Source organism: Acanthopagrus latus, chromosome 19 (genome assembly GCF_904848185.1).
Source record: "Acanthopagrus latus isolate v.2019 chromosome 19, fAcaLat1.1, whole genome shotgun sequence".
NCBI lineage: Eukaryota > Metazoa > Chordata > Actinopteri > Spariformes > Sparidae > Acanthopagrus > Acanthopagrus latus.
The window spans coordinates 19,766,938-19,781,462 of record NC_051057.1 but is presented as its reverse complement, the minus strand read 5'-3'; the positions used below and the strand labels follow the sequence as shown (position 1 = coordinate 19,781,462).

Genomic DNA, 14,525 nt, shown 5'->3' with positions numbered 1-14,525 from the left:
TTGGTTTTTGGTTCCAGCTGAAGTGTTATTGCCAGATAAGAATGTTGATACGGGACGATTCTGCAAAAACCACAGATCACATTCAAGGACAGTTTAGAAAACACCTGCGTGTGGCAGCTGCAGGTTACGGTAAAGAAAGGATCGTAAAAGATAGTGTCAGGGTGAGGCAACTAAAACACCCTCACTTTCCTATTCTTTTGTCTTATTTTGTCCTTGGTACTGGAAGTGTGTAATGATCCCATAAAGATGTAAATCTTCTGGTTATTAGGTAAGTCTTAGAAACGTCCATGTTCCCAGATCTGAGCAATTATTTAGCAAGTATAATGTCATCTTCTTAAAACCAAAAATAAATACTGAGCAGAACCACAAAAATAAGATCAAGGGTGTAATTAATCAGAACTGTCAATGCAACTAAGTACATTTACTTCAGTCCAATAGTGAGATGCTTTTACCTGAGTATTTTTCTGCTAATTCTACTTCTAGTTCTTCAACTGTATGCTGTGTATACATTTATGTATACTTTACTCAAGTAGCCTATGTACTTTTTGTAACACAGCCTGGCGTAAAAAACTTTGACTTAGCCGGTGAAAATATCCATCTTTTCACCTGCAAATCCCCAAATCCATGCTTACCTTGTTGCACCTGCTTTGATAACATAAATGCAGAACTGTTTCACTTTTGTTGAACACTACTTAATCCAAACATCCTCCGTCGAGCCCGCTTCTTCAGTCAAAGTCAGTCGTGCTCATTAGCTTCTCCGACCTCGCTATGCACCCTGCCTGCCTACCTCACTGTGGCATACACTATGTTACTACACACACACACATACACAAAACTCTGCCCAACTTATTGTGGTATATGCAGAGTCATTTGTATGGATGCATTCAGTGAGATAGTTAATCTGTAAGCGCCTGCCGGAGAAAGCAATTAACCTCCCGGACCACAGGGGAGTTGATATGAGTGAGAGAGCATCTCTCCGCCATTTAAATATACACCAGAGGGACTCCCTCGCACACATTCAGCCCACCTATTATTCATCATCATCGCTTTAAATGGCCTCTTCATGAAGCGAGCAAGACAGGCCTCACTTCCTTTTACATATATATGCGTGTATTGTACACACACACACACACACACACACACAGGTATTTATTTCCACACCCAGACCGACTGATCCCTGTGGCTCGGGAGTCTCGGATTGCCCTTGACGCAATAATGATTAAGGTCAGCTAAAGAACAAGAAAATTAAATTCTGCATTCCTGGCGATCAGGGAATTTACCCGACACTGGAGGGAACTATGCAGAAGTCTTGCCAAGTCTGGAAAAAGGGAGATACAGCATTTCCTGCATGATTATTTCCAATTGTAGTAGAGGTTTGGACTGACAAACCATCCTCAAGAAACCAACCACAGCTATAAAAGAATAAATTGTCTTCCATAGACTTTTTTCTATGTGCAGTGACGTAGAAAATCTCAGAAATTCAAAGAGCTAGATGGTCAACTTTTTGTGTGTTTGTCAGAGCGAGAAATTTTTTCACAGGCTGTTCAATACGAGCCCCACTTTTGTGTAGTGGCTACTGACCTGCCAGCCCATCGCCTCATGCATCAGTAAGCTCTCTAATGAGGAGAAAAACACCGGCACAGATGGCCGAAGGAGGGGAGGGGATAGCGACAGATGAGTGGACGCGCAAGAAAGGGAGGACGATGGAGAGTTAATGATGAAGTGAATACTGAAAAAAAAAACACTTATGAGGAACTCACATATAAGGATTGTCTAGCTTTGCACTTAAGACACGACAAAGTTCAGCAAACTTCTCCCACAGGCAGAGAAATTCGCGCTTGTCTCATGAATGATTTGACAAGAAGCTAATTTTTAACCACGTTAGCTGCTATGGAGGGCAACATCTCTGAGTGAGATATGTCAACAACCATTAAATTAATCGTCAGAGATGATACATCAGTGACATGTTTGAGATGTCTGTATAGAGCCCAAAGGATACTGAAAGACAACAGTCACCCAGCCACAGTCTGTTCATCCTGCCGCCATCTGGCAAAACATACAGAAGTGTCCAATACTGCGCCACCAGAATAGACAGCACCTTCACTCCTCAATGACTCCTCAGTTCATCCTCCATGCGCCACTCTTTAAAACAGTATGTTTTCTTTTTGGTTTTTCTGTGATTTAGCATAAAGGGACTGTTTTGCAACCCTGGGATTGTAAAATGATAAACACAGCCACAAACTCAGCTGGAAATTGTCCCGAGGGCTTCTTAAAAATATCCAGTGGTTTCACGCTTACAATGTTGAAATGGAGTCTGGAACTGCGGTCCCTGGATTGGCAGCCTCCTCCACCACCATCCCTTCTGAACTCCTCTGTGATCTGAAAGTGATATGATGCATTTTGCAGTAATATCAACATGATATGTATGACATGGACAAGGATCTTGGCTCATATCGTAAATTTGCCATAACATCAAAACATTGACTATAAATGAATGCTTAACCTTTGTGCTCAGTTTTTGGTCTCCACCTCCTCTTTTGTTGCTAAATGCTTGAATTTGTTCAGCTAGCTAGTCGCAGACTGCTGTCTTTCTGCTGTTTGATCATGAGCAGATAGCATACAGTCGGTTTTCAGAGCTCAAAATAAAGCTCTGCTGCTGGAAATACTGGCATGACAGCGGTGACAGTGAGCAAAGATGCTGGAGTTTACAAAGAGCGACCTCTTGAACATACAGTACGCAGTATGATTCATTGTTTATGTAAAACATTTAATTCAATCCACATGCAGTTTGATGGGCCACCAGATAAAAAAAACAAAGGTGTAGGTCATCTGTGCAGCAGCTTTGTACGACACATATTTACATGTATTGTCCAGTGGTGACCTCTAGTGGCCGCTAATATGATGGGAGCAAAGGAGGAAGTCAGGGGACGTAGTATAAAGAATGATAATGTACGCAACGGTGGGGATTGAGGTGGACTGATGGGTTAAGCAAAGACGGGAGACTGCTGTTCGTGTCCCGTCTGAAACCAGGTCCACCAAGTCCAAATTTAACATCTTTAACTTATACGTAACATAACTTACTGCACTTTATCCAAACATACTTATTTGAACCAAAACCATGATCTTTTCTCATGTCTATCCAAGTCATTTCTGCACCTCACCGTGACCAAACTCTTTTAACGCCAACCACATGATGACAAAGGTCTAGATCTCCTCTCTGTAGTGCTCTCCAACATTCATGTATGTTGTTCTGGGAGTTGCCCCTATCCAGTCGTTGAGGTCTGAGGACATGTTGGATGGGCTGCAGACTCGCATGCCAGCGTATCTGTGGCAAAACAGAGAGGCATCGCTCATCACCGCAATGCATCTGTTGTGAGTTTATTTGCTTTCTGAGGGGTTTTTTTTTCGTGTTTGGATTCGACTCAAACAGTCGAAGGCATGTGAGGAAGTAACTTAAACACAACAGCAATCTCTGATGATTCCAAAAAGCACAATCCTTTCAGGGAACTGAACACGCCAATACATCTAAAATTACTGCTTTTTAAAGTTTGGAAAATATGAAACTTAACCCTCTAAATCCGCATCATTTGTTCGTGTGTGCTGGGAAACTACAACATGGTGTCATGTTAATAGACACATCAGTCGGTGATTTGCGGTCGAGGTGAACACCCTCCTAACCCAAACCTGGCCCCAGTCTGCTCCGATGTTGACTTAAAGAGGACAAAGCTGGAGACGGGCTCGCTTTAATCAGAAGCGGATGTTACTGTAAAAGCCGAGGCCTCTTGTCTACAGAGAAATGTTTAGAGCATGTGGTTGTGCTTGATGCTGCAGTCCTCCCCACGCCGCGGTGCTCAACAGTGGATTTACGAGGTGTGAGGAAAATCTGTAATGATGTCGCTGATTTTTTAAGCAGCTTGTTGGTTTCTTCTGGGGATAAATCACACTAAATCGTCTAAATAAGGAAATTAAATCCATTGTGAAATTGAAATGTCCTCATTATGGATGTTTTTGCCGTTGAGTTACAGAATAATGCTGAAAAAAGATTTCTGTACCGTACAACCGTACGTATGTTAAGGTGCAAAAGGGCACGACTTGATCACATTTTTATTGGCCTGGCCATATTTAAAGACACTAAGTGGATTATTTTCTTACAACAGAAAACTTGATGGTGTTATTAGTAACTGAATTGAAGAAATCTTATGTTTAAGTCAAGTTCAGTTATGAAGCTACGCTATTCAGCCGGTGAGCTTTTCGGCTCATTTCCTCTAGACCACAGTCAAAATATTTCAAAATGCTCCTTATTTTGTTCCTGATTTTTCATAATACCAGCAAACAAGGCAGCCAGACAGCCGACCGCAGTTTGAGTCACACCATCGGATATTTTTAAGGACACCTGGGGACGTTTCCAGCCATTTTTGTGCGACCAAAACCGGTTATTTTTCGGGTGAAGACAGACCATCTCCGCCCGTGATTGTGATGACTAAAACATGTATTTTAAACCAAACCGACTTTAAGCAGGTTCCTCTCCTGATTCTTAATGATAATTGTCTTCAAACGTTCATATACAGATAAGCTAATTCGGATGCCATCAGTTCTGCAGGTTTATGGTTGTAGAATTAAGAGTTAAAACATATTATATTTAGATCTGATGACAGCGTGAGATCAACAAAGATATTCAAATTCATCCTGTGCAGTCCAGTTTCACACTTTTCTCCCCTCTTTCTTTCTGGGGCGTATCTCAAGAATTTTCTAATTTGTGCTGTTGATAATACGGATCAATTTCTGCTTCCAGCTCTGCTACTTCCTTAAATACCACACCTGTGTAACAACTGGCGTACGGTCTGAGGTTTGGGTCGTTAATAAACAGTTATTGTTCACAAGAAAGTGGCCAAAAAGAAGCAAAACTTCCAGCGACTGGGTGCCACTTTGATGGATCTCACCTGTGTGCATTAGGTCTCCTAACAATCAGTGTAACCTGTCTGGAGTGTTTCTGGCCACTTGATGAATCTAGTTCTGTTCTCTACTTTTGTAGTTGCGGCCTCTGCCCATTCCAGGAGAAAATAACTGGCTCTTTACAATCGCTGCGAGATGTTTGACTTGGCAGCGTCACCGGCTAATTGCTAATTTTATCTGTCTGCCAGGGTGGGAAGCATGAAGTGAGTTTTGGTGGAAACAGCTGCCAGTTGCTAGAAATAGAAGGTAAGGGGAACTAAAAATTTGGGTGAAGCGAGTATGTAGACTCTGATTATCTGTTAATGTAGGCGATATCGCGTACGGGAGCTTTAAAGACGACGTTTTCAGTAAACACACACTCCTCTGCTGTTTTCTTTTCCTCCTCTTTCCTGCTTTGACTCACTGTCCCTGTTTCTCCCTCTGATGTCTCTGAAACTCTTCATGTGCTGTGGGTCTCATTTGATCTACAGCGTCAGACATCTGGAGCAGCGCTCCGCTCAAACACCTGTTTTCAATTCAGACAACCGACAGAAACATTTGATTGTTTCTCACAACCAGACCTTATTCCCGCCCGCCCCCCTTCTCTCCCTCTCATTGACTCGCAGGCTATTTGTTTAAACCAAAGAAAAAAGCTCTCCTATTTGTAATAGATGGAGGAACAATTTAAACTTGATTAAGACCAATTGAGAGGAAAATACAGTGTATGACTTTCCAGGTATTATGTCTGAAAATCTGGCACCTTTGCTGCTGAATAAGGTGGCTTTTTAAATGGGTTCAGTATGTTGGAGATTAGATGGAATGAGTAACGTCTGAAACTTAAACTTTTACCCTTTAACTTTAATGGAAAATAATAGCCGCCCACTGTGGAATGATGACTTTCATGATAGGTACGTCCACTATAAAATCAATGTCGAGATACGGGAATACAGGTCACACGAGAGGTCAGGTGATGTGGCTGCAGAGGAATGCTTCAGGTGTGCATGGTGCGAAATTAAATTCATACAAGCCAACGGTGATCATCCAACAAACTGGTGAAATATCTTCCCTCTGATTTGTTGTTTTTGGCAGCTATGTTGACATTTCTTTGGATTAAAACCAACAAGGCAATTTAGCTTTTACATGCCGGAGTAGAAATTTCATTTTTCTGGCAAAATATATGTACATTTTATTTGGTGCTGAACAACCATGCATGCATTGACATGTGCAGAAAGCCCAACAACAACAGAGAGAGAGAGAGAGAGAGAGAGAGAGAGAGAAAACAAAACAGTGAACATAATGAAGTGAGAGTAAAGCTGAAGAATTTCGGTGGCGGCTTCACTGCCAACACTTAATTGTGCCTAATTGTTTCGAGGACAGAATACACACAGAGGCAATTAGGACCGATACGCATGGGTAACTCTTCACAGGGAAACAGCATTCAGGCAAAAGAATAACAAAGTATGATGTTTGCACATTCCACAATACTGTGTTAAACTATACGCGTGCAAAAAAAAAAAAAATAGAAGCTATTACTGCATGTATTTGAATATCAACACTGCCTACTCAGTGCATTACAGGCATTATACTGGACATATTTTGTATATTATTCTCATGTCTGACAAATATATGCATTCTATAGTGTAAATGCCAAAGTCCTGTTTTTATAAAAGGCAAATAAATATCATCAAAAACATCATCCAATACCAAAAACTCCTCCGTATTTAAAGTTTAATATGTAGTATCTTCGTATACGTAGCTCTTACATGACGAACTCTTCAGAGCATTAAAGACTTGACTTTCTGGAAAATGCGTGTATTTACTTTTTGTTCTAGGGTTAGATGAGAAGATCGATACCACTTTTGTGTTGGTGTTGTTAGTGTGAATTTACCAGGAGCAGGCAGTTAGCTTAGCTTAGCACAAAGACTAAAAACAGGGAGAAACAGGTTAGACTCAAATGATGCCAATGAGCTCAGCAGATCCCACGATGGAGTTACTGGTCTTACTGGTCTAAAGTTACTGCAGTTTTTGTGTGGATAAGTTCTAACAGTAGCCAGGCTAACTGTTTCCCACTGTTTCCAGTTTTCTCTGTGCTAAGCTAAGCTAAGCAGCTGCTGAGACTGGAGTCAATCTTCTCATTTAAAGGTCGTATTGAAAACATTCAGCATTCCATCATCCCGTTACAATTGCATTAATGTGACAACACCGCTGTTGTACAAATCCTCCGCCCCTTCAAGCGGTTGCCAGTTTGTTGCTTTAACGAACGTTGCTTACGCTATCTAGCTAGCATCAGGGCAGTACGGTATGCTCGGCACATAGGCAACAAATAAGGCCATCGATCACTGATGAAGCAAAGATACCACGTGACACCAGAGTCATTTTACTCATTTGTTTGGCCCTGAAAAAGTAGTTAAAATGATTAACTTGCTATCATAACAATGTTTTTAAGGCCGAGAGATACTTTCATTCTTTCATCCTTTCTACACACTCGGTAGATTTATTATTTCTTTCTTTACAAAGATTTGTCTCAGTGAAAATGTTATCAATATGACCTTTAACTCTCTGGAAAGTAAATAAGCAAATCTCCTTGAAATGTCAAACCATTTTTTCTTCAAATGCCTAACGATATAATACAGAAAGGTTTGTTACATACAGTACGCAAGTTAAATATGTGCAGGAATGGGAGGTTATACGTACGAATCATATGCAAAAGTAGGCATGCCAGTGTGTGTTTACACACGTTCATACACACACACACACACACACACACACACACACGTATAAGCACCACTGCACATGTATGTACACACACTCATACACACTGTACACACACACACACACACACACACACTCTCTACATGAAGAATTGGTCACTGCTCAACCAGCCGAAGTACTTCAAGCAAAGGCAGTACTTACAGGATGTACATCATACACAAAAGAGATTTTCACAATAAAAGTCTAAACAGCTGATGCATTTAAAACAATGATATGACAAAATATGCGTAATATTTGATCAAACAGTATTCGTCATTTGGTAAGTTGTTGAATCTGCTCTGCAATTCAATATCGTGCAAAACTGTCTTTTTTTCTTTCACAAAGTGTGTTACTGAAGGTTTCATCCCCTCTTGGCTCAAACTGCAACCCAGAGGATTGAAATGTTAGTGCCGCCCTCGTGTGTTATCTGGTTAACTCGTCCACGGATGCAGTCCAGAGTAACAAACACAGCTGTACCGTTCTGCACCTGAAACGAGGCCCGCAGCCCAACGCTGGCCCACTGGCTCCCCTCAGGCATATAACCAGACACCTGCTGAGCCACAGGACCTGCCTGCCCGCCCTGACCCCGCACCTGCTGCAAGGTGAGCTTTACAATATTGCATGAGTGTATCAGCTTCAGGTTCAGGGCTATGTTCGCCGTCCCTTTCTCGTGGAATACAAAGTTCTTCCGGCTGTTCGGCTCCCCTGAGCGCGCCAAACGAACCTGCGGCGTGTCCGCGCTGATCTGCTGGAATAACAGCGGCTTGTTCCTGACTGCTCCGGAGGGCAGACCGGTCCTGGACACGGTAGCAGTCAGGGCTGATGACACCGCTGAGGGAATCCAGATGAGGCTCAACATGCTGATACCAGTGCTGTCCCCGAAGTAGCGGATGTTGCACTGGGACGGAGATGAGATCTCAAAGCTGAGCGTGTCTCCGCTGCTCACGCTCACGGCGCCAGACAGGGTGATGGAGGTGTCCCTGTAGTTGACGCCCGTCTTGAAGGCTTGCATCACCTCTTGGCCGGTCCCGTTGTGATTAGTGTAGGCGATCAAGGAGAAACCCTCTCGAATGCAGGTTTGGCCCATGGAGTAGAGCGCCTGCTGGAGGACGAACTTTACAACACCGCTCTCTGTGAAGCGCACGGCTCGGTTGTCGTGGCTCAGAATGATCATGTACGGGTCGGACACTGAGGTCATGCGGAAAGTTGGGCGGTAGCTGGTCTGGTAGTGCGCCAACAGGGACAACTGAGCCGTCATAGCTACCGCACCGGTATCATGAGACAACCAGAGCAGGCTGAAAGAGGGAGTGGTGACATCGTAGACGTGAATATCCTTGCTGTGGTTGCAGTGTTGATTTGGGCTCTTCAGCAGCAGAGTTAAGGTGTGGTTGGGCTCCACCTCGACGCCGCTGCTGACGCTGACGCCCTGGAAGTACTTCCCATCTGGCTGTTCGATGCGAGCGCCACTGAGGTCCCGGCCCTCCTCCTCCTGGCTCCCATTGAGCCTCATCCCCACCTGAAGGAAGTTCCTGCAGCTGTGCTTTATCGCAAAGTTATGATCCAACCACACCAGGCCGTGCTGCAGGAACGTCACCTGCCCCGCCTCGTTGGACAGCAGATCCGTCGTCTCTTTACCTCGGATGTTTAGTTGAAGCCCAGGGAAGATGTGGGAGCCAGAAGTCCGAGGAGGGGGAACCACCACGTTGGCCTTCCACGACTGGGAGAAGCGGCTCTCTGAAGACGGGCCGCAGACAGAGTCAACGACGGCCGTGCAGGGAGCGGTGATAGGCTCTCCGTCGCAGTCGGAGCAGGCCTGGCACTCCTGCAGCTCCTGGTTGTAGAAGTAGTCGTGACCGCACAAGCCCATCACCGCATCTCTCTCCGACACTCCCAGACATCTGAAGCCCCCTGCGGAGTCAAGACCAGAGGGAATCCAAGGAGTGAAAAGAAGATATAAGAGCTGCAGTGCATAAGGATTTTTTTTTATCTCAGTGGAAAAAAAGTGCTTCTGCTTGTCAGGATTGTACTCAAACATGATGAACTATGAATAAAAGAAAGGGAGAAAATGGTTCTAGGGGGAAATAAGCGATGTGTTAAACTCACCTGGAGTATTAAGGCACTTCACTCGCTCTCCACAAATGTTTGGTAATTCGAGGCATTCATCTCTGTCCTGCAATTTATACAAATGGAGAATAACATCAGGAATATATCTGGGGTGATAATAACAGGTTTCAGGCAATTGTGACTGCCAGTATCGATGTTTTTGCACTAAAACTGCAGACAGCTGATATTTTTTGCCTCATTAACTCACTTTAAATCAATTTCTATACTAATCAGGGATAACAGCAGCCATCAAGGCCTTTAAAGGAGACCTGTTCTGCTTTTTCAGTTGTGTCCTTTCCTTCCATGTTTCGAAATGTTCTCTTGCATGTAAAAGGTCTTGAAAGTAAAAAAAAAAAAAAAGAAGCCCAATGGCAGCTCTACTGACCCACAGAAAATATGGCTCTTTAAACGCCTCGTCAGTAGCGTCACACGATTGCGTATTTTAAGCCTATATTGTGGCTAAATGTGAAGCTAACTGGGAGCTGAAAGCACGACAGAGCCAAGCTGAGTTACGGCTCAGGCCTGTGAGAGCTGACCAATCAGAGCAGACCTGGTATTCAAAAGGGGAGGGGACCTTAAAGAGACAGGAGCTAAAAACTCTCAAAACTGCATTTACTACTATTCTAGTAGTGACCCAAAATAGAATAATAGTTAGAATACATTGTCTCCTTTAAGTGTTGCTGTTCCTGACAAACTGGTGAAACAGTTGAAACCCAATCACAGCTGGTTTTCACACCTCACAGATAACACAAATATAGGACACATATCAGTCTCACCATCAAGACAACAGTTAAAAAAAAATAAATAAATAAATACAGCAACAAGGCTGTTAGTCATGAGAAGGCTTCGGTATCTGAAAGGTGACACACCTGGCACATCCTGTCTGCAGTCGGAGAACACTGGGAGATCAGAAAGAAGCCCGGCGGACACATGGTGCACTTCTCACACTGCGGTGGATCCCTCTGAAAATCGCAGAACTCCTCCTGCCCACAGGGCGTCGGGCACCCCAGCAGAGGCTGAGGCAAATGAGCCTCCCCGACCACATCCATCACCTTCGTGTCCACGTCCATTTTGTGGACGGCGTAGGACTTCTGCAGGTGGCTGCGGGCCTGGCTCTGCAGCCCCGCCAGGTGGTTCTCGAAGTAGCTCTGCAGCTCGCCCTGCAGGCCCTGGAAGGAGACCTGCTTGACGGTGTCCGAGAGGAGGCCGTACTGGGCCTTCACCACGTCCATCTGCTCGTACATGCGCCGCTGCTGGTCCAGGATCTCCCTCTGCTGGGAGAGCAGCGCCTCCTGTTGGTCCGCCAGCTTCTGCTGCAGGTCACGGATGACAACCTGCTGGGCTCGCAGGGCCTCCACCAGCTTCTCCTGACCCTTGGCCAGCTGGAGGTGCAGGATGAGGGCATCTTCAGAGGGAACTTCATTCTCACCTGGTGCAGAATGAAAGATGGAGATCAGACAGACAGTGGAGGAGCCGATTAAATGAGATGTGCAGGAAGTGTGAACGCCCAGTGACCCCTTCCTATTGGCAGAGCCGATGAAAGTTTCCTATATGGACAGACATCAAAGCTCTCTACATTTTCTTGGACAATTGACTCTGAGACATTTTTCCAGTTGAGCTGCTGCAGATATCATTTGAAGATAAAGGTCAACATAGTCTACCTTTTTCCTTCTAGACCTGAATCCACTTTTGCTGATCACAGGTGGGAAGAGGGAGTCAAAGCCAATAAAGAGGAGTAGGCAAGTCAGGCCAGGATCATAACTCATCAGCTTGTCTCTCAAGCCCATTTTGTAAAGATTAATCAGCCTTTAATCATGTAAACACATCAATTAATTATATAAGATGACATTTATGATGGTGATAGCAGACCTGGCTTGATGTCACATGTGAGTTGGACACCCAGAGGCGCGCCGCCAAGTTCCGGCGAAGGATATCCAAGCTCCGGAAAATCTCCCAGAAACTGCGCGGCTCTGTCGGACAGATGGACGGGAGGAGGGAGCTGGCTGCTGCCGGCGGCGGCGGCGGCGGAGGAGACGCTCTCCTCTGATCCGACCAGACATCCCTCTCCCACACACGACCTCGCTCGAGGTTTACTTGGCCGTATCCTCGGCGGCAGTCTGCACTCGATCCCTCTACAGTCTCGGGTGTCATTAGTGGGCTGAAATTGCTTCACAAGAGCGGCGCAGTCCACATCGGTGCACCCTGCGGGGAGAGGGTCCAGCGCTCTGAACCGCGCACCGCCACCGCCGCCGCTGCTGTCGCCGTGCCGCCCGCGGAGAGGCTGCGCGGCCGCCGGGTGGTGCGCTTCCGACGCCGCTCTTGGAGAGCCCGGGTACGCGTGGTGTTGGCTGGCGACTATCTGCACCGCCCTCCCCTGCGTCGTCGGGTTGTACTGGCGCGGAGGTCTGGAGGATCTGCTCCCCGGGCAGTGCGCTCCGGTGCACGGTCTTGGATCGGCGTGCTCCGCGCCGGAGCAGTGCGCCCCGCGGCAGACCTCTGCGTCAGCCCGCAGCGATGCCCAGGAGAGGAGCAGCAACAGCGCCGGTGCCACTAAATCCATTTTTTGCATCCGCTTGACCTCTTCTCTCCCCTGCGAAAGAAGGAAAAGTTAGCTCCCCATGTCAATCTGTGAAGCCATCCTCAAAACAAACTTTGATGGAGAGCGACATGACAGATGATTACCTTCAGCTCCAGGTTGTGCGAGGCTGCTCTCAGGTCTGTCAGTAAGGAGCACAAACATTAGACAGACGCATTACTGCCGCCTCTCTCCACGCCTGAGCCACTCTGAGGGCTCCTGCGCTACGATGTCAGTATGTGGCATTCCTCAGACTTAATTAGCATCAGGTTTCCCCGGCCACAAATTAACCCCTTCACCTCCCTCCCCCCGCCTTGTTTCTTGCATACAGGAATTCCCCACTGAGGAGGAAAAGAAACACTTTCTGAATCACAGCTTTATGAATTCTGGCTCAATTTCTTTTTGGTTTAAGAAGAAGAAAAAAAAAGGGGGGGGGGGGGGGGAGAGTGTTTGTCCAAATCTCCTCCTCCATGACTGTCACTTTTCCTTCCCCTCACTGTTGACTCTCCCGTGACCTTTACAGGCCATCCAAAGATGCAAAAGTGTTGAGACAGCTGCTGGTTCCTGACCCACTGTCCTTCAGGTTATACTGGCCATGTCAACACCGAGCGCCCTTCTTCTTTACAAGACGGAGACAACGGAGGTCAGAGTTTTTGTGGCAGGCGTCAGGAATGTGGAGCCCACAGCCGGTTTCTGGACCCAGATCTCAGGATACTCTCATTTTTTTAAAAGTGTTTCAGCACAAACACGTGTCTGGAAGTTATCTGAGGCTGATGAGTGCTGGGATGTTTGTAGTTTGGCAGGTTGTGATGTCATTTTTCTGTTTAATTACTTCAAGGTCAGGCAGGTATGGAGGACGAATGCTGCCATGAAGAGGATAATTAATCACAACAATAATAACTTCTAAACATGTTTAACTTTTTTATTTTAATTACTTTATTCATTCTCTTAAACGTTTGACTTATTCCCTCATTATTTTGTTTTTTTAACTCGTGATTTTTATGTTTTTTTCCAAAAACTTTTGGGAACTATCATAATTTTGACTTAAAATCATAAAAAACAAATGAAGCGTCATCAATTTGACCTCTTTTTTGATGTATTATGTTACTTAAACGCTCATATTTATGACAATTTTGACTCATAATTTTGATTTATTTTTTCATCATTCTGACTTGGTGTTTCATAATTTCATGACAATAATATTTCTTCTAAATCAATTTAAACTCCTTAATGCTTTTATTTATTCTCTTTATTTTTTTTTTAAATTAACCTCAAATAATTTTGATTTATATTCTAATATTGACTTGGATTCTCATCATTTTGAGTTTCATATTGTCAGAACAATAAGATAATCATGTTTTACTTTTTACTAACATTTGACCTATTCTCTCAAAATTTATATTTTTTTTTTCTTGTGATAAGTTATAATTAAGTCTAAAAACCTCAAGTTAGTGAAATATCATCTCATCTTTTTGTCTCAGTATCTCATAATTTTGACTCTTTAATGCAACATTTCAGCTTATTATCTCATTATTATTTTTTTACTTTTTCCTCAATGCTTTTATTTATTCTCTTACATTTTTTATTTAATCTCAAGTAATCTTTATTTATTATTTCATTATTTTTGAGGTAGAGTCTCAAAATCTTTACTTCCTTTCTCATATTTCTGACTCATAGTCTCATCATTTAGTTTTAATATCTCATAATCTTCACTCAACATTTCACCATCTTGACTTCTTATGTTATGATGTTTACTGATCGTCTTATATTTGTCATTTATTTAGACATTTCCGACTTCTGTTAACTAAATATAATCATCAGTTTGACTTCATAATTTGTATTTGTACTTTTTGTAGGTTTAACTTTTCTTATTTGTCAGCCTGGCAGGTCTGGGCCTCCATAGCCCGTCAAGATTCACAAAAAACAGATCTCAAATTCTTTTGTTTGTTAGATTCTGTTGGCGACTGAATCCTGCCAAGTGCAGCGGAGCAGCGGTGGGGGGGGGCTGATTGGAGACTTTAATTACTTGCATACATAAAGAGAAAAACATCCGACTAACTCTTTGCTGTCTTCCTCCTGGTGTAAACCTTCAGAGTGGGTCGCTGCTCTGCACAGAAAAACAAGGTGGTGCAGGCCGCTCCACACCACCCGCCGAGTTCAGCAG

General features: G+C 44.3%; 1 protein-coding gene across 2 annotated transcripts; it reads right to left on the bottom strand.

Annotated features, from left to right (window-relative positions):
- Positions 1-5,769: 5,769 nt before the first annotated feature.
- On the bottom strand, positions 5,770-12,736 carry si:ch211-37e10.2. Of its 2 annotated transcripts, XM_037079919.1 has the most exons (5): positions 12,469-12,736; positions 11,656-12,376; positions 10,656-11,215; positions 9,787-9,853; positions 5,770-9,591 (listed from the first exon to the last, which is right to left on the bottom strand). In XM_037079919.1, the coding sequence occupies exons 2-5, from the start codon at positions 12,353-12,355 to the stop codon at positions 8,060-8,062; spliced, it is 2,859 nt and encodes a 952-aa protein (XP_036935814.1). In that variant the 5' UTR covers positions 12,356-12,376; positions 12,469-12,736; the 3' UTR covers positions 5,770-8,059. The 2 variants fall into 2 exon arrangements, with proteins under 2 accessions (XP_036935814.1, XP_036935815.1); XM_037079920.1 differs by lacking the exons at positions 11,656-12,376; positions 12,469-12,736 and adding an exon at positions 11,448-11,578 and having other exon boundaries at positions 10,656-11,333.
- Positions 12,737-14,525: the final 1,789 nt, after the last annotated feature.

Bases quoted from the DNA above. Each gene is read 5' to 3' on its own strand.
- si:ch211-37e10.2 (XM_037079919.1), bottom strand. From the start codon at position 12,355: ATGCAAAAAATGGATTTAGTGGCACCGGCGCTGTTGCTGCTCCTCTCC. The intron at 11,216-11,655 runs GTCTGCTATCAC...ATTCTGCACCAG, and splicing joins CACATGTGACATCAAGCCAG to GTGAGAATGAAGTTCCCTCT. The intron at 9,592-9,786 runs GTGAGTTTAACA...TTGACTCCGCAG, and splicing joins GAAGTGCCTTAATACTCCAG to GGGGCTTCAGATGTCTGGGA.